Source organism: Pleurodeles waltl, chromosome 5 (genome assembly GCF_031143425.1).
Source record: "Pleurodeles waltl isolate 20211129_DDA chromosome 5, aPleWal1.hap1.20221129, whole genome shotgun sequence".
NCBI lineage: Eukaryota > Metazoa > Chordata > Amphibia > Caudata > Salamandridae > Pleurodeles > Pleurodeles waltl.
In genome coordinates this window covers 989,785,385-989,805,926 of record NC_090444.1, presented here as the reverse complement: position 1 = coordinate 989,805,926, position 20,542 = coordinate 989,785,385, and the positions used below count along the sequence as shown (strand labels likewise).

General features: G+C 47.9%; 1 protein-coding gene across 1 annotated transcript in view; it reads right to left on the bottom strand.

Moving 5' to 3' along the window:
- SOS1 (SOS Ras/Rac guanine nucleotide exchange factor 1) overlaps positions 1–20,542 on the bottom strand; it is a 453,501-nt gene that overhangs the window by 59,869 nt on the left and 373,090 nt on the right. The window contains exon 20 of the mRNA XM_069235148.1: positions 12,336–12,600. Within this exon, the coding sequence (XP_069091249.1) occupies positions 12,336–12,600 (265 nt within the window). The remainder of the gene's footprint in view (positions 1–12,335; positions 12,601–20,542) is intronic.

Genomic DNA, 20,542 nt, shown 5'->3' with positions numbered 1-20,542 from the left:
GAGACTTTCCACTCTGCGCCCGACGCCCCCGGCTCGACCTGCGGAGAACCAACACTACATGGAGGACTCCCCTGCGACTGCGACCCTGTGAGTAGCCAGAGTTGACCCCCCTGAGCCTCTCCAGCTACGCCTGCAGAGGGAATCCAGAGGCTCTCCCTGAACGCGACTGCCTGCTTCCAAGAACCTGACGCCTGGTAAAGACACTGCACCCGCAGCCCCAAGGACCTGAAGGATCCGACCTCCAGTGCAGAAGCGACCCCCAGGTGGCCCTCTCCCTTGCCCAGGTGGTGGCTACCCTGGGGAGCCCCCCCTTGCCTGCTTGCTTCGCTGAAGAGACCCCTGGGTCTCCCATTGAACTCCATTGCAAACCTGATGCCTGTTTGCACTATGCACCCGGCCGCCCCTGTGCCGCCGAGGGTGTACTTTTTGTGCTGACTTGTGTCCCCCCCCCCCCCCCACGGTGCCCTACAAAACCCCCCTGGTCTGCCCTCCGAAGACGTGGGTACCTACCTGCTGGCAGACCGGAACCGGGGCACCCCCTTCTCCATTGAAGTCTATGTGTTTTGGGCACCACTTTGACCTCTGCACATGACCGGCCCTGAGCTGCTGGTGTGGTAACTTTGGGGTTGCCCTGAACCCCCACTGGTGGGCTACCTTGGACCCAAATTTGAACCCTGTAGGTGGTTTACTTACCTGCAAAACTAACAAATACTTACCTCCCCCAGGAACTGTTGAAAATTGCAGTGTCTAGTTTTGAAATAGCTTATTGCCATTTTTGCCAAAACTGTACATGCTATTTTGCGGATTCAAAGTTCGTATGATACCTAAGTGAAGTACCTTTCATTTGAAGTACTGATTGTAAATCTTGAACCTGTGGTTCTTAAAATAAACTAAGAAATGAAAATGTCACTTACCCAGTGTACATCTGTTCGTGGCATCAGTCGCTGAAGATTCACATGTTGTGCATAACCCGCCATCTGGTGTTGGGTCGGAGTGTTACAAGTTGTTTTTCTTCGAAGAAGTCTTTCGAGTCACGGACCGAGTGACTCCTCCTTTTGTCTCCATTGCGCATGGGCGTCGACTCCATCTTCGATTGTTTTCCCCGCAGAGGGTGAGGTAGGAGTTGTGTTGTAGTAATAGTGCCCATGCAATGGAGTGACTAAGTATGTACCTATTTAAGGTTTAAATAATATATTTACAAATGTACAAAGCTTAAGCTAACTTCCGAACTGCTACAGGCTCCCGGGGAGGCGGGTGGGCACATGTGAATCTTCAGCGACTGATGCCACGAACAGATGTACACTGGGTAAGTGACATTTTCAGTTCGATGGCATCTGTCGCTGTAGATACACATGTTGTGCATAGACTAGTAAGCAGTTATCTCCCCAAAAGCGGTGGCTCAGCCTGTAGGAGTGGAAGTAGTTTGAAATAAGGTTCTTAACACGGCTTGACCTACTGTGGCTTGTTGTGCGGATAGCACGTCTACACAGTAGTGCTTGGTGAACGTGTGAGGCATAGACCATGTGGCTGCCTTACATATTTCGTGCATTGGAATATTTCCTAGAAAGGCCATGGTGGCACCTTTCTTTCTGGTTGAGTGTGCCCTTGGTGTAATGGGCAGCTGTCGTTTTGCTTTAAGGTAGCAGATTTGGATGCACTTAACTATCCATCTGGCTATACCTTGTTTTGATATTGGGTTTCCTGCATGAGGTTTTTGGAATGCAATAAATAGCCGTTTAGTTTTTCTGATGTTCTTTGTTCTGTCAATGTAGTACATTAATGCTCTTTTGACATCTAATGTATGTAGTGCCCTCTCAGCTACGGAATCTGGCTGTGGGAAGAATACTGGTAGTTCTACCGTTTGATTTAGGTGGAATGGTGAAATAACCTTCGGTAAAAATTTAGGATTAGTCCTTAGGACTACCTTATTTTTGTGTAGTTGGATAAAAGGTTCTTGTATTGTAAACGCCTGAATTTCACTTACTCTTCTTAGAGATGTGATGGCGATGAGAAATGCAACTTTCCAGGTTAGGAATTGTATTTCGCAAGAATGCATAGGTTCAAAGGGTGGACCCATGAGTCTTGTTAAGACGATGTTGAGGTTCCATGAAGGAACGGGTGGTGTCCTTGGTGGTATAATTCTTTTGAGGCCTTCCATAAACGCTTTAATGACAGGTATCCTAAATAGTGAAGTTGAATGGGTAATCTGCAGGTATGCAGATATTGCTGTGAGGTGTATTTTAATGGAAGAGAAGGCTAGGTTCGATTTTTGTAAGTGTAGCAAGTAGCCCACTACATCCTTTGGAGATGCGTGTAATGGTTGAATTTGATTCTGATGGCAGTAGCAAACAAACCTTTTCCATTTGCTTGCATAGCAGTGTCTAGTGGATGGTCTTCTAGCTTGCTTTATGACTTCCATACATTCTTGTGTGAGGTTTAAGTGTCCGAATTCTAGGATTTCAGGAGCCAGATTGCTAGATTCAGCGATGCTGGGTTTGGATGCCTGATCTGTTGTTTGTGTTGTGTTAACAGATCTGGCCTGTTGGGCAACTTGACGTGGGGTACTACTGATAAGTCTAGCAGTGTTGTGTACCAAGATTGCCTTGCCCATGTTGGTGCTATCAGTATGAGTTTGAGTTTGTTTTGACTCAATTTGTTTACTAGATATGGAAGGAGAGGGAGAGGGGGAAAAGCGTACGCAAATATCCCTGACCAGTTCATCCATAGGGCATTGCCTTGAGACTGCCTGTGTGGGTATCTGGATGCGAAGTTTTGGCATTTTGCGTTCTCCTTTGTTGCAAATAAGTCTATTTGAGGTGTTCCCCAAAGTTTGAAGTAAGTGTTTAGAATTTGGGGGTGAATTTCCTATTCGTGGACCTGTTGGTGATCTCGAGAGAGATTGTCTGCAAGTTGATTCTGGATCCCCGGAATAAACTGTGCTATTAGGCGAACGTGGTTGTGAATTGCCCAGCGCCATATCTTTTGTGCTAGAAGGCTCAGCTGCAGTGAGTGTGTCCCCCCTGTTTGTTTAGATAATACATTGTTGTCATGTTGTCTGTTTTGACAAGAATGTACTTGTGAGTTATGATTGGTTGGAATACTTTTAGTGCTTGAAAAACTGCTAGCAGTTCCAGGTGATTTATGTGCAGTTTTGTTTGATGTACGTCCCATTGTCCTTGTATGCTGTGTTGATCGAGGTGTGCTCCCCACCCAGTCATGGAAGCATCTGTCGTTATTACGTATTGTGGCACTGGGTCTTGGAAAGGCCGCCCTTTGTTTAAATTTATACTGTTCCACCATAGAAGCGAGAGGTATGTTTGGCGGTCTATCAACACCAGATCTAGAAGGTGACCCTGTGCTTGTGACCATTGTGATGCTAGGCACTGTTGTAAGGGCCTCATGTGCAGTCTTGCGTTCGGGACAATGGCTATGCATGAGGACATCATGCCTAGGAGTTGTAATATCATTTTTGCTTGTATTCTCTGTGTTGGGTACATGCGTTGTATGATCTTGTTGAAATTTTGAATTCTCTGTGGACTTGGAGTGGCTAATCCTTGTGTTGTGTCTATTATGGCTCCTAGGTATTGTTGTACTTTGCACGGCAGAATGTGTGATTTTGCATAGTTGATGGTGAAACCGAGTTTGTAGAGGTTTTGTATGATCTGATTTGTGTGGTGTGAGCACCTTGTCAGTGAATTGGTCTTGATTAGCCAGTCATCTAGATACAGGAATACGTGTATTTGCTGCCTTCTGATGTGTGCAGCCACTACTGCTAGACATTTTGTAAAGACTCTTGGCGCGGTTGTTAAACCAAACGGCAATACTTTGAATTGGTAATGTATTCCTTTGAATACAAACCTGAGGTATTTCCTGTGCGACTGATGTATTGGTATGTGGAAATACGCGTCTTTGAGATCTAAGGTTGTCATGTAGTCCTGTTGCTTTAGCAATGGTAACACCTCTTGTAGCGTGACCATGTGAAAGTGTTCTGATTTGATGTAGGTGTTTAGTGTTCTGAGGTCTAGGATTGGTCTCAGTGTTTTGTCCTTTTTTGGTATTAGGAAGTACAGTGAATAAACTCCTGTGTTTATTTGTGTTTCTGGTACTAGTTCTATTGCGTTCTTTTGCAACAATGCTTGAACTTCTGTTTCCAGAAGGTCTGAATGTTGTTTTGATAAATTCTGTGCTTTTGGTGGTATGTTTGGAGGGATTTGTAGAAATTCTATGCAATAACCATGTTGGATAATTGCTAAGACCCAAGTGTCTGTAGTTATTTCCTCCCATGCTTGGTAATACTGACCTATTCTTCCCCCCACTGGTGTTGTGTGGAGGGGATGAGTGACATGTGAGTCACTACTTGGTTGTAGGGGTTTTGGGGCTTTGATATTTTCCCCTATTCCTAGGGAATTGTCCTCTGTATTGGCCCCGAAAGCCTCCCCTCTGGTACTGTCCCTGGTAGCTGGACGGTGTTGTCTGTGAGGTGCTGGCTTGTGTGGCCTGACCCCGAAACCCCCCTCTAAAGGTTGTCTTGCGGAAGGTGCTGTAAGTGCCTCTGCTCTGCGGGGAGTAGAGTGCGCCCATGGCTTTAGCAGTGTCAGTGTCTTTTTTCAGTTTCTCAATTGCCGTGTCCACCTCTGGTCCGAACAGTTGTTTTTCATTGAATGGCATATTGAGCACTGCCTGCTGTATCTCTGGTTTAAACCCAGACGTTCGTAGCCATGCGTGCCGTCTTATAGTCACAGATGTGTTAATTGTTCTCGCAGCTGTGTCCGCTGCGTCCATAGAGGAGCGTATCTGATTATTAGATATGTTCTGTCCTTCCTCAACCACCTGCTTCGCCCTCTTTTGTAGTTCCTTGGGTAGATGCTCAATGAGGTGTTGCATCTCGTCCCAATGGGCTCTGTCATAGCACGCAAGTAGTGCTTGGGAGTTAGCGATGCGCCACTGGTTTGCAGCCTGTGCTGCGACTCTCTTTCCGGCTGCATCTTACTTGCGGCTCTCTTTATCTGGGGGTGGTGCATCCCCAGATGTGTGGGAGTTGGCTCTCTTGCGAGCTGCTCCTACTACGACGGAATCTGGTGGCAGCTGTGTGGTGATGAAAACAGGGTCTGTGGGAGGTGCTTTATATTTCTTTTCCACCCTTGGTGTTATTGCCCTACTCTTGACCGGCTCCTTGAAGATTTCCTTTGCGTGCCGAAGCATTCCTGGGAGCATAGGCAAGCTTTGGTAGGAGCTGTGGGTGGAGGAGAGGGTGTTGAATAAGAAGTCATCCTCGACTGGTTCTGAGTGGAGGTTTACGTTGTGGAACTCTGCCGCTCTAGCCATCACTTGTGAATAAGCCGTGCTGTCTTCTGGTGGTGAGGGCTTTGTGGGATACGCCTCTGGACTGTTGTCCGACACTGGGGCGTCGTATAAGTCCCAAGCGCCTTGGTCCTGGTCACCTTGGCTCGCGGTGGTGTGAGCCGGGGAATGTGATGGAGTTTGTGCTGGTGAAACGTTAGTTACAGGTGGAGGAGAGGGTGGCGGAGTTACCTTTTTCACCATTTTTGGGGGAAGGGTGCTTATTTTCCCTGTTCCTTCCTGTATGAAAATACGTTTCTGCGTATGGTCCACTTCGGTGGATTGCAACCCTTCCTCAAATCTATGCTTTCGCATCTGAGAGGACAGTGATTGCTCCTCTGAATAGGAACCGGTAACTGGGTCGGTTGCGGCTCGTTTTGGCACCGAAACCCTATCTGTACTCTTTTTCGGCTCCGAGGTGACTTTTTTCTTTTTTGGAGTCGAAACCTCTCGGCGTCGATCTTCCTCGGTGCCACTGTCTCGGCGTCGAGCCGTTTCGGCACCGCTATCTCGGCGTCGATCTTTTTCAGCAGCACTGTCTCGGTCCCGAGCAGGCTGCGTGCCGGTGTCTCGACCGGAGTCGGACGATCTCGGCACTGTTTCGCCCTTTTTCGGTGCCGACGGTCGGTCACCGAATTTATGGGTCGAGCCATGGCCTGGTGGCAGTGGCGTCCCCTGGGCCTTGTCACTTTTCTTGTGTGTTGCCTTCGACGTCTTACTCACAGTTCTTTGATCGTCGAATTCCTCGGAGTCCGATTCGTGGATCGAGAAGGCTTTTTCCTCCTCTTGTTCCTCGAACTCTTGGTGTGCTGTCGGCGTGGACGCCATCTGAAGTCTTCTGGCTCGACGGTCACGGAGTGTCTTTCGGGACCGGAACGCACGACAGGCCTCGCAAGTCTCTTCACTGTGCTCAGGCGACAGGCACAGGTTACAGACCAAATGTTGGTCTGAATACGGGTATTTGTTGTGGCATTTGGGACAGAAACGAAACGGGGTCCGTTCCATCTGCGTTGTCTGACACGCGGTCGGGCCGACCAGGCCCCGACGGGGGATCGAAAGCTACCCCAAAGGGCACCGGAGCTCTTCAAACTTCGATGCGGTGTCGATTCTATCTAAGCCGATCCCGAACGCAACAATACCGACGTAATCTTCCGATAGTTAGCTAACTTTCCGTTCCGAAACTCGGAGCAACAGGAACACGTCCGAACCCGATGGCGGAAAGAAAACAATCGAAGATGGAGTCGACGCCCATGCGCAATGGAGACAAAAGGAGGAGTCACTCGGTCCCGTGACTCGAAAGACTTCTTCGAAGAAAAACAACTTGTAACACTCCGACCCAACACCAGATGGCGGGCTATGCACAACATGTGTATCTACAGCGACAGATGCCATCGAACATATATTTTTCTATGCAAAAACCTATTGGCCTGGAATTGTCTTGGAGTGTGTGTTCCTCATTTATTGCCTGTGTGTGTACAACAAATGCTTAACACTACCCTCTGATAAGCCTACTGCTCGACCACACTACCACAAAATAGAGCATTAGAATTATCTCTTTTTGCCACTATCTTACCTCTAAGGGGAACCCTTGGACTCTGTGCATGCTATTTCTTACTTTGAAATAGTACATACAGAGCCAACTTCCTACAGTCACTGCCTGTCAGCTTCCTGGGCAGTGAGGCGCGTATTACACCATGAACTGATGTCACTGGAGTCAGAGCTGCACCCTTTAGAGAAAGTGTTTGCTGCCTAGACAGTCGGGCCTCTGGGAACTCTGGAAAAAAACAGAGAGAGGCAGAGATGCACTTAGGCAGGCAAGACTATAAGCACTATCTGACCAGACTGCACGCTGAAAGCGATCAGTCGGAAAGACTTCTTGCGTGGCTCGTCTGGGACAATCAGCAATACACCCCCAATTGCGGCCATAAAATTGGGTAATAGTTGCTTGGCCATCACACAAGGCAGCATTTATGATGCCTTCCGAGACTATTAGCGCACGCTGTGGATCCTGCTCCTGCCCCTCTGCAGCTGGAGGCCTTTCTGGAGGGTCTTCCTCTGACACTGCTTTCACCACTCTAGAGGGCCCAACTTGACAAACCCATCCATTTTGAAGAACTTCGGGCCACACTAGCTCAGATACCTCTGAACAAAATGCCAGGCCCAGATGGCATAACGGTTGAGTATTACACCGTTTACTCTGCACTTCTCATCCAGCCCTTGCTCGATGTGCTCAGCGAGGCACAGACTCATAGTCCGCTCCTGCACTTCCAACTCAAGACGCTGATGGTAGCCCTTTCCAAGCCTGGATGCGATCCACTGGATGTTCTCTCCAACAGGCCGCTGTCTCTCCTTAACCTTGACTGTCAAGTGCTGGGTAAAATACTTGCGAATAGACTTTGCCCCTTGATTAGTATGCTGATCCATGAAGAAGACAAATCTGGTCCCAGCACGTTCCTCAATATCAGACATCTCTTGAGAATTCTCCACGATAACCCACGGGCTGAACATGACAGCGAGGCTGTCTCCTTAGACATTGAGAAGGCTTTAACCACCCTCAGCTGGGAGTTCCTGCTAATGAACCTGTGACACATGGGTTTCGGTCCGGGATTCTTGAGGTGGATTTGTATCTTGTACTCCAGCCTTCTGATGATTGACCCCAGACAGTTTTTCAATATGCAGGCATAACAGGCAGGGGTATCCGCTTTCTCCATTGTTATCACCTTGCCGTTTGCATCTCTTGCCACAGAAATGGGAGATTCAGGACGTAGATATCCACCACATTGTGTCGCTTTATGCTGGCGACGTGTTGCTAAACCTATGCAATGGTGAGATCTCCCTGCCAAATTTGATGGTCCTACTAGACACCTTTAGGGACATATTCAGTCTTCAGGTGAAGTGGACGAAGTCCTGCCTGTTTCCCCTCACACCGGTCCCAGCATCCCTAAGAGCTGCTCTACCGGATCACTGCTTACAATGGTGCTATGATTCCTTTAAGTCTCTGGGGATACAAACAACCCATTCCGATGATGTCCTTAATGAGGGCAACCTGGGACGAGCTCTTTGTTCTATCCGTGGATCACTCCCCTCCTGTGCTCCCTGCACTCTCCCTGTTGGGATGGGTTACAGTAGCTAAGATGCTCATACTTCCCAGGCTACTGTACTTCTTTGTCGCACAACTGATTCATCAATTGGTGAGTGACACCTGGGGAACTGGCGAAGCAGAACCACTCTCATCTGTCACCCTCCATGTGCTATTACTTGGGGTTGGTCAAAAACGAGCCAGCTCCCTTTTATATGAAACTTTGACCACAGGTGCTCACACTGATATGGAGGCGGACTCAACTGCTGGAACGCGGTCCTCCTACAACCATTGCTTCCGAAAACATCGGAGCGAGCCCTTCAACAAGTGAAGGTCGTCTTGCGGAACCCTAGACTCTGTTTACTACAGTGGGAACAGGCGGAGGAGAGTGTGCTACGCTCCTTGAAGCATAAAGGCCTGGCCCGCATGGGCAGCGAGAAATGGGACAAATTTGTGATCAATATCGATGCAAAGAAAAACACACATCCTCCGTGAGAGGGCAGCTTGCTATTATGGACTAGTCACCTACATATCTACCAGCCCACACAAGGGCCCCAATGTGAACACTTTACTTACTACACTGGTTTGCTTCTGACACTGCCTTGTCAAGGACACTGTGCTGAGGACATCGCTCAACGCTTGAACTGCCCCCTTTGTCCCTACCTCCACTTCCTCACATACAACAAATGTGAGACTCCCTCTACCCCCCCCCCCCACGAACGTGTCCACCACCTTGCCCTCCCTCATTAGAAAAGTCTAAGACTGTATGTTTAATATACTTACATTGGGCCTGGATTGCCTCAGTCGACTCCTGTGCAATATGCATGCAGCTCTTCTTACATTGTGTAATTTGTTGACTTCAGCAGAGTGTGGGGTTTTTCTCTATCCCTTCTCTAAATGTTGTTATTATAAAATAATAAAAACAGGTTTACATTAGAAGAACAAGTTACTTCAGTAGCACCATATCTGGTAGAGACTCTAGGACAGGACAGACACTCCGTGAGCTAAAGTAATGTTCCCAAGCCTGTCCTTTGGTGGAATCAGCATGCAAGCCCTCAGGTGGTTACTTTGTGGATTTTGATGCAGAGCATTATCCATTGCGAGATCGTCTGTTTTTGCATCACCTTCCTTTTCCTGGCTTCAACATACCCCACCGTGGTTGATCACCCACCTGGATCACTTTGTGAGGTGAAGGTAGAACGATAATGGTCTTTTTCGGTCCGTCCGGTGGAGTCTCTACTCTTCTTTAGCGGGATGAGGTGGTGCGTAGGAGGTACTCAGAGTGAAAGTCCGGCCTACTTGGAAAGTAGTTAACAGTCAGTAAAATGGATGCACAAGTCCAAAGGACCAGATTGTCTGGATAGATAGTAAGGTACTGAGGATTTGCAGACAGTGTCTGTAACTCACTGACCCTCCTAGAAAGGCTGTTTAGATGGTCAGTGAAAGGCAATGTCTCTTCTGGCATTGTCACTGCAAAATATTTCGACTGATGCTGTTGGTTTCCTGATTCATAGTGCACTGAGCCTGCTAATTAGATCGCAGTGACAGGGCCATGACTTTGAAATGTATGATGAATTGGCTGTACACACCTGGAAATGGCTAACTTACCTGTAAGCCCCAAGTATATGGTACACAGTGCTTGTAACCTAGAGGGGTACCCCAGGGCTTGCAGCACCCAGCTTGAGGTCACCCACGTAAAACAAGCCCCCCCAGTCCAGAACTGCAGACTAGTAGAGCAGTGGTGCACTGCTAGTCCAACTTTTCCATTTCCTGTACATCTATGCAAGTCACCCCTCTGTCACGCCTACTGAGTCCTAAGACAGGGTGCAACATATGACATGGGAAGGACATGTATTTTACATGTCCTGACAGTAAGCAAGTGAAAACACTGTTTCTACTGTGGAAAGACTTGGTCGCCAAGTTGGAGAGTACAGGACTACATGCTCACCCCTCAGCTATGCTAACTCCTGAGCTGAGAAAGCACTCTAAGGTATAAAACAACTTGTTACATTAAGCCTGACTTACAGCTTAAGTCGAAATTAATGTAGCTTGTTGCAGTGTGCATCTTTTACAAAACTGCTACCTTGTTGCCTTAAACTACTGTGCCTTACCCGGCACACATGGTACCTATTCCATGAGACACCCTTTTGCCCTCCTGAAGAGACATGCCAAAGACTCTAAGGAAGGTGAACAGTGAGGGATTGCTAGGTAGGAAGAAGTTAGCTCGCTTCCGCAGGAAACCACTTGGGTTCTAGCCCCATAACGCAGACTTCAAAGGAACTGTCTTTGAAGGGCAGATGTGTTCATAATAGGGAGGACGGCAGCCCCATAGTTAGGGGGACAGGCTAGTAGGGAGAGCAGATGCCAAACCGGTTCAGGGGTGTGTAGCCCGTAGGTATCCACACCTCAGGGGTGGGCTAGTGAGGTCTGAACAACAAGACAGGGATCTCGTCATCTTTAGAGTGGGCAAAATTATGCATCCTGGGATAGCCAGATGCCACACCAAAGAGGAAGTGTTGAGCATATGGGAAGGACCCTAGTGGCCAATTAGCTACCAACTACAACCTGCTCTGAGGGCATTTTCAGAATGTAAAGGGGCACCCCTGCCACCCAGACCTCAAATCTCAACTGACCTGGAAGAAGAACTGCCTTGCTGCACCGAGGAACCAGCAAACAGAGGCTTCACCCTCAAAGACTGCACCTGCTGGCTAAAGGAGAGAGGGACTGTGCCTGCTGTGTCCTGCTAAATGAGAATCAGTATCCACAGCTCAGACAAGCCAAGAGATTCCAAGAGCTAACTGGCCTCCTGTTTGCATAACAGGGACACAACAGCTGAAGAAGCCTGCTGGGGAAAGATGGCAGCCCAACGTTTTCAAGCTACTATCACCACTGCTGTGCAGGACCAAGGTCCAAGACCCGACGCACAGAGTTGCACTCGAGTTCGCTAAGGTCAGAAGTGTTGTCTGAGACTTCCTTGAACCCTCAGAAGGCGAGTTATCAACCCAGGAAGCATTGGTCTGTGACACTGAGCGAATGTTCCACCATGCAATAGTTTAGTGGCTATTGGACTTTCGCCATACCAGAGAGGACCTTCTGCAATGTTAACCCTGAAGCCACAACCCCCACACCGTCTTTGTGAACCAAGGAGTGCCTGCAGGAAGACCCCCATTGACGGCATTGCAGCACAGCATTGTCAGCATCCTTCAGAGCTTGCATTAGGATCACTATATAGGAACTCATAGGAACACATTGCAACGTGAATAAAGTGCTTTGAACTACTTGAGGACTGCTTCTTCTGTGAAGGTAACGGTTTCTAAGGGCCGGTTTCTAAGGGCCTTGCTGGTCCTCCTGACTAGCTCATTATTGGAGTTGGTCGCGCTTGACCGCAGTGACACTCACCTACGTTTTCTCTAGAAAAAATTCAAAATGTCAAATTCATTGAATTTGCCAAGACTTGTTCGAGGCTGACTGAAAAAGCTTTGATTTATAATTTCTTTAAAAAATCCATACCTCCAGACACCGACCGGTGTACCTTTTTTGTTGTGGTGTCTAAATCGCTAAAAGGACAGTCTATTTTTATAAATTGATGTCTGACGTCTTTTGACATGTTGATTTCTTCTTACATTTTTTAGGTGCTGTTTAAATGCTTTACACTAGTTCCTCCGTGTAAGCCTTGCTGCTCAATGCCACAGCTAGTCAGGTTGAGCTGAAGGTTTGACAGATGAAACCTACTGGACCTAAAGGGGTTGTTAAGTGTGTTAGACTGAGAGGTAGTACAACCACACCATATTATACACCACATAATACATCGTATTTCCTTACAGGATACTAAACCACTACCGGAATTCATTTATATTATTATAGAATATAAACATGTCTGCAATATCTTCAACAATACTACTCAATTGTAACTTACGTGAATGAAAGGGACTTGAAGGATCAGAATCAAATACACTACACAGATCAGTAGTACTTGATGTAGCAGAAGCAGGTGGTGGTGTCAGTGGAGTCCGTGGAGAGTTTGGAGCAGATGCTGTGCTTTCTACTTCACTCTCTGGGATGCGACTGTAACTAATTTTCCTTGGCTCCTGCTGCAGTGGTGTGGGGTGCTTCATGGTGCCTGGTCTTGGATTTGAAGGGCGAACACCAGGAGATTTTAAGTTATAGGTATACCGTTTTGGCTGCAGAGACAGAAAATGCTATGAGACAAACTTGTTCTTGCACAAAATATAATTTTTCCTGTTTTACTTTTACTGTCTATGGATAAGCATGACTTCCTTTGTCAGGTGTGAGTTCCCAGTATAAAAAGTGTTAAAAGCACAATTACCTACACTTTCCCCGTCATAAACAATCGTGTCCTATCATACTAAAATGACTAAACTTAGTTTTAGGCTTTTCTTGAAGATTAAGATTTAAGCAACACTGCTAAGCTGCTATATCCTCTGTTACATCTAGCATTCTTCATGGACTCCCATTCTTCTGTTTAATATTAAGTTACAAATATTGCACATCACACGCTTTCACCCCTACAATACATGTAAAAAATTCAAATCTTTGTATCTTTCTGCGCACTTTAAAATTTGCATTGGGTACTTAATATGAGCAAGTTACTTACCATCAGTAGCAATCTTTAGGCTGAGTGTTATACATGCAGATTCTTCACCTGTTGAATCTTCGAGAAAAAAAAAAAACTTACAATAACTTCCCTAGCGCTAACAAACGGCACTGCATGGCTCCAGATGTTTCTAAGGACAGGACATCATAGAGTCGTAAAAAATGCCACCCTTTGCGCAAACATCAGTTATTGTCCTTTTTCACACCGTCAGAAGCAAACAACGAAGGAACTAAGAATTATGGCAGTGTACTCATGCTTGACCTTACTACCAAACATTTTCTAGACAACTCCTCAGTACAGAAACTAGAGTAGGTAGAGTATCCACACAAGAGACTGTTACTGAAGTGTTTTCCTGAAGATACTTCTATGCACCTTTTGAATCAACACCTGAGGAGATTCCCAAGGATGAGATGTATGAAGCTGGCCTGGTTGTGGTGAGCACCTATGGTGTTATCACCTTACACCAGGTCTACACTATTAGTGAAGTGTAAGCAGTGTCTAGGAAGCCAGGGCTCTCTAAAGGTAGCTGTGGATGAGCAGCCAAGACTTATTTAGGAGACGTACAAGTTACTTACCTTCGGTAATGACATATCTGGTAGAGACATATTCTAGTTGCAGATCCCTTACCTTTGAATTTCGCAGGCATCAGTCTGGATCCGGCGATTTTTTTTTTCCAGCAGTACCTCTGCGCGCCATCAGGTGGCGTCGGTCGACTCCGCGGGTGTCGTTGGCATTGTGGTTGCCGTGATGACATTGCGGTCATATATAGGCACCACCCCAACACGAAGACGTCAGTTTCTTTTCACGACTCTCCACGCCAGTAGGCGGAGCCATGAACAACACTGAGAATGAAGCACCAAAACTAGGGCCCTTAAAGGGAAGTTCCTGTCCCTAGAAATGAGTTCGCAGTGCAGGGAGGATGGGCGGGTCGGTAAGGAATCTGCAACTACCAGATATATTGTTACCAAAGGAAAGTAACTTGTACATGTGACAGAGACTTTTAGTTGCAGATTCCTTACCTTTGAATAGATACCCAAGCAATACCATCCCCGGTGGTGGGCTGCGAACCAAGATCACACCAAGAAGTCCTGCATGACCGAACAGCCAAAGTAGCCGTCCCTGTGGACCTGACTGTCCAGGCAGTAGAGTCTGGTAAAAGTGTGCAGAGACGCCCACGTAGGTGCCTGACAGATGTCCCGGACTGGAACGCCCTGTGCTATCGCTGTGGTAGCAGCGCTAGCTCTGGTGGAGTGAGCACGCAAACCTTTAGGAGGTTGCTTCTTAGCCAGAGCGCAGCACATTTTGATGCATAAGAGCACCCATCTTGAAATGGTCCTCTTCTGCACCGCCTTCCCCTTCTTTGCACCCGCATATCCCACAAAGAGTTGATTGTCCACTCGGAAGTCTTTGGTACGATCAAGGCAGAACGCCAATGCTCCTTTTCGATCCAGGCGGTGGAGTCTCTCCTCTTCATGTGAGGGACGTGGGGGGTGCATAAAAGGTAGGCAAAGTGATGGACTGCGCGACATGGAAGGGTGTCACTACTTTAGGTAAAAAAGAAGCCCTTGTGCGAAGTACCACTTTGTCAGGGTGTATTGCCAGGAACGGTGGTTTGCAGGCAGAGGTGATGGCAACCAAGAAGACAGTTTTGATGGTTAAGAGCTGTAAAGGGCAGTTGTGAAGCGGCTCGAATGGGGCACACACAGGGTATGCTAAGACTAGGTTCAGATCCCATTGGGGCATGATGAATGGGATAGGAGGAAAAAGATGTGTGAGACCTTTAAGAAACCTCCCAACAATTGGAGATTTGGATAACTAATGTTGATCTGGTAACCTCAAGAAAGCAGAGGCAGCAGAGAGATATTCTTAATGGTGCCCAGTGTAGAGTCTTGTTGGGCAAGGGAAAGAATAAAGAGAAGAACTTGAGAGAGAGGAGCAGATAGAGGATCGACAGATTTGTCGATGTACCATGCCACAAATTTCTTCCGACAGGTGTATACAGTTTTGTTTGAGGGATGCCAGGCTGCCAAGATGATGTTACAGACTTTGGGTGGCAGGTCAAAAGACATCAACTGTCGCTTAATCTCCACGCAAGGAGGCGGAGGATGGACAGGTTCGGGTGGATGACCCTCCCCTGTTGCTGCGACAGAAGATCCTCCTGAAGAGGCATTCTGATTGGAGGACCCATTGCCATGCTCAAGAGCTCAGGATACCAGACTGTTCGTGCCCAGTCCGGGGCCACCAGGATTACTTGGGCCGGGTCTTGCCTGATGATCTTCAGAACTCTGGGCAGAAGTGGTATGGGCGGGAAGGCGTACATGAGGCCGGAGTTCCACTCGTGACGAAAAGCATCGCTGAGTGAGTGGCACCTTGGAAACTGCAACGCGCAAAACAGCTGACATTGCGTGTTCTCTATGGAGGCGAACAAGTCTAACCAAGATTCTCCCCACTGAAGGAAGAGACCTTGCACCACCTCTGGATGGAGATGCGATTCATGATTGACTACGCATAGACAGCTGAGTTCGTCTGCCCTGGCGTTCAGGGAGCCCGCCATGTGTTGAACCACCAGGGAAACTCCCTGATGTTCTAGCCAAGTCCATAGGCAAAGATCCTCTTGACAAAGGGTCCAAGACCCCACTCCACTGGTTTGTTGCAGTACCACATGGTGGTGGTATTGTCTGTGAACACCTGCACTGTTTTCCCTAAGAGAGAGAGGGAAGATATGCTTTTAATGCTAGTCGAATCACTCAGAGCTCCAGAAGGTTGATATGGAGCCTGGTTTCCGCTAGAGACCAGAGGCCTCTGATCTCAGCCTCTCCCATGTGGCAGCGTCATCATAGGAGTGACGCATGTGTCACCACTGTAAGATCTGGTTAGGGAAAGGAGAGGGATTTGCCTTTGACCCAATCCTGATTCGTTAACCACCACTGCAGGTCTCTCGCAGTTCCTTCCGAGATCTGGACCTTGTTGTAGAAATTTCCCTGATGCTGTGCCTACTGGAACTTCAGGTCCCACAGCAGAGCCCGCATATGCCATCTGACCTTTTGAACTAGCAGGATGCAAGAGGCCATAAGGCCCAGCAGCCTTGGAGTCATTCTCACCGAAATCCAGGATAGAGGCTGAAACATCTGTATCATAGTACAAATATCCTGGACTTGCTTTTCAGGAGGATACGCTCGAAACTGCATTTTATCCAGAACTGCTCCAATGAAAGGGAGCGTCTGATAAGGAGTCAGGTGTGAATTCGGCATGTTGATAGTAAACCCCAGCAAATGCAAAAGGTTTGCTGTTGTCTGGAGGTGGGAGACGACTGTCTGGGGCGAGTTCGCATTTAACAGCCAATCGTCGAGGTAGGGGAAGACTGGAACCCCTAACCTGCGCAGGTGAGCAGCCACTACTATCATCACTTTGGGAACACTGGTAAGGCCAAAAGGGAGCACAGTGAAATGAAAGTGATCGTGACCTACCACGAATCATAGGTAATGTCTGTGGGCCGGCAAGACTGGGATGTGGTAGTATGCATCTTGCAAGTCCAACGCTACCATCCAGTCTCCTGGGTCCAGGGCATATAGGAACAGAGCCAATGTCAACATTTTGAATTTCTTCTTGAGGAAAAAATTTAGGGACTGAAGGTCCAATATAGGACGAAGACCCTTGCCCTTTTTCGGCACCAGAAAGTAGCGGGAATAACAACCATGACTTACTTCTGGCAGAAGGACCCTCTCTGTAGCTCCTTTGGCCAAAAGGGCCTGGACTTGCTCGCGGGTAAAGCACCATATGATCCTGCGATATGCGATTGTACGAAGGTGGCATGGTTGGAGATGTCTCGAAGGGGAGGGAGTAGCCCCTTCGAACGATCTGGAGGATCAATCTGTCCGAGGTAATGGACTACCATTGGGGCAGGTGATGGCGAATCCTGACACCAACTGGTTCCTGGTGTACCCGCGGACTAGGAAGGTTTGGAGGTTGAGGAGGGGGCTGGAGTGGAATGGGCGACCCACTGGCTCCCTGATCCCCGGGAATGTGGGATTCCACGGGAGCGGTCGTGCAGGGGCTGTACAGCATGCGCGGGGTCGATGGCTAGGGGGGGAAAGAACGCGGTTGGGTGCCCCTTCCGTAGCCACGAAAAGGGCAAAAGGCGAACTGCTGGGGTCTAGGAGCAGGCACGAGGCCAAGGGACCGGGACGTGGCTCGGGAATCCTTGAAGAGCTCGAGCGTGGAGTCCGCCTTGTCTCCAAAGAGACGTGTGCCATCAAAGGGCATGTCCATTAGAGATTGCTGGACATCCCGAGAAGACAGATGTTCTCAGCCAGGTGTGGCATCTCAATGCCACCGTCGATGCAACCTTTCAGCCCAGAGAGTCGGTTGTATCCAGTCCACAACGAATCATGAACTTTGCTGCGGACCCACCCAAGCGGGAGACCCTAAATAGCCCTAAAAGGGGGTTTGGTCACCTGCAAGGTGACCACTTATCAGGAGGGGGCTGTGACGTCACCTACCTGACCCGGCCACTCAGATGCTCCCAGGGGCTTCTGCACATCTTGGATTCAAGATGACAGGGCCAAGTGACCACCCGGAGAAGCTCTGGGCACCACTTCTGGGGTGGTGATGGACAGGAGAGTGGTCACTCTTTCCTTTGTCCAGATTCATGCCAGAGCAGGCAGGGACTTGGGGTCCCTGGAATGATGCAAACCGGTTTATGCAAGGAAGGCACCAAATGTGCCCTTCAAAGCATACAAGTGGCTTGGGGAGGCTACCCCTCCAAAGCACGGTAACACCCATTTCCAAGGAAAAGGGTGTTACTTCCCTTTCCCACAGGAAAGCCTTTGTTCTGCCTTCCTCTGCCTGTGCTGGTCGAGCAGCAGGAGGGCAGAAACCTGTCTGAGGGGTGGCAGCAGCACAGACTGCCTGGAAAACCCCAAAAGACTGGTAGGAGCAACGGTGGAGGTCCTTTAAGGAGCTCCCAGAGTACACAGAATCATACAACCAATACTGGCAATGGTATTGGGGTATGATTCAAACATGTTTGAAACCAAACATGCCCAGATTCAGAATTACCATTATGTAACTGGACACAGATAGTAACCTGTGTCCAGTACTCGGGTAAAATGGCTTCCCCGCACTTATGAAGTCCAGTGCAATGGTGCTGGAGTTCGTAGGGGCACCTCTGCTCATGCAGGGGTGCCCTCACACACAGGCAACTGCAACCTGCCCTCTGGCTAGGAGGGTCTACCATAGGGGTGACTTGCAGTGACCTGCTGCAGTGACCTGTAGTGAAAGGTTGCATGCACCTTTTCACACAGGCTGCAATGGCAGGCCTCCAGATACATTTTGTATGGGCTCCCATGAGTGACAATACATGCTGCAGCCCATGGGGAACCCTTGGTGCCCCATTGCCCTGGGTACCTAAGAGGCACCAGTATGTCAATTGTGGGGGTGTGCAAAAGTCCTAAGCAACCAAATTTAGAGGAAGGCAGCACAATCACTGTGGTCCCAGATAGCAGGTTCCCAGCTAACACAGTCAAAGCATACTGTCAGCAGGCAAAAAGTAGGGGTAACCATGCCAAAAAGAGGGTACTTTCCTACAGGAGGATCTTAGGAGTCAGAGATATGAACAACTCGTAGCACAGACCTGGCAAAATTAAATTCTCTGTTGGTTTGGAATTGAAGGCAGTAATGCTTAATGGAGGTGTGATCTGGCAGCTCACCTCAGCGTAGCAGATGTCCAAAATGAAAATGCACTTAACAAATGCTTAAGTGGCCGCCATTGCCATGCTGGAATGTTGTCTACAGATGCTTCTGTCTAGGTGTCAGCACAACTCAATGCAGTGGGAAATCCAGAGGGAAGCCTTTCTCTTCTGGACCGCTTTGACCATTTTGTGTCCAACAAAAACAAGGAAGAGCTGATCAACACAATGTTTGTGAGTTGCGTCAATGTAGAAACTCAGAACCCAGCTTAAGTGCAAGTGATGAAGTCTCTCTCTACCCTCCTCCTCCTTGGTCCGATGCAAGGGGAGAAGAACATCTTCAGGGTAATGGACTGACTGACATGAAAGGGTGCCACTATATTCAACAGGAAATAAGAGTCTGAAACAACCATTTGTTTGGGAAGAACAAAGTGAGAGAGAAAGAAAACAAATGGGTCAGACCCTTCAAAAAACACATCACAAAAGGTGACTTCAACTGAGAGGCATATCTGGTAAACACAGAAAAACTGTTAACTCTGACAAGTAACTTTTTACAGAATCTAAACAAAACCTCGCCAGCCACAGAAAATGTAAAAATATCGGACAAGCGAGCCATAAAGTTAGTCTATTTTTTGCCTAGCACACCTCGTTAAATAGTGTAACAAGCATCATGAATAAATACATTTTGTGGAGGGACGTTGTAAATAAAGGATGACGTTGCCAACCTCCAGATAAAGGCACTCAAATTTTCCACGCTCAATATACAGGCATGCCCTGTTTGTTGGTAATCTAGAGGGAATTCATGTTAGCGAGGACATGAATTACTCTGCCATGCAATGAGGGCAGGAAAACCTTGAAGGCCAACTGAAATGCCTGCAACTCTACCAGATTGATGCAGCACTGCTTCTATGCTGAAAATCAGAGATACCAGATCTCTAGGTCGCCCAGATCACCTGCTCAACCAACTGTCGTAACAGCAATTGTAACTATAACTATTGCAGGAGTGCATAACAGTTTCCTGTGGGTCAGACAATCCTGCAAGAGCCATCCCTTCAGGTCCGCAAATACTATCAGAAATGCATGAAATCCACCACAAACAGCATGTTTTTCTGTGGTACTAGAGGAATGGAGTACAAAAATAGGCATCCTGCACATCAAGAAAGACCACCCATCCACGAGAGTTCAAGACCAGCAAGAACTGAGCAACAGAGATTACTCTGACTTTGTCATTGTGAAGATAAGAGTTCAGGACTTGAAGGATCAAAACAGGCCGAAGTCCCCGACCTTCCTAAGGAGGAAAAAGAAGCTGGAGTAGGGTCTGTGTACTACGAGTGCCTCCAGTACCAACTATATGGCTCCCAAGCCTAAGAGGGATAGCACCTCCTTAAGGAGCATTTAAGTATAATGGGCTGATCTAGTACAGCAGACGGGTGGGATAAGAGGATGAACTTCCTGAAAAAGAAAGGCATATCAATTCTCCACAATTTGGAGAACACAATTTATTGACCTTTTTGCTGAAAAGAGAAAGGCGCCCCTCCTTCGATGCTTGTGTTCACAGACAACCTGAAGAGGTTTGTGATACAGATGGCATGATGGGATAAAAGGGCTACTGCTGCTAATGTTGCTCTGTGGCTTCAGGCACACAACAAACGGCTGCAGCTGCTAAACAGGGCATGAGGGAGTAACTAAGTTGGAGCAGAGGTTTATAGCTCACTAATATTCTGTCGACCAATTAAGAGGTAATCATCAGTATTGCATGGAGAGGGATGATTATACACCTATCATTTTCTTCTCTGTGGGGCACAGTAATGGGCTTCTGTA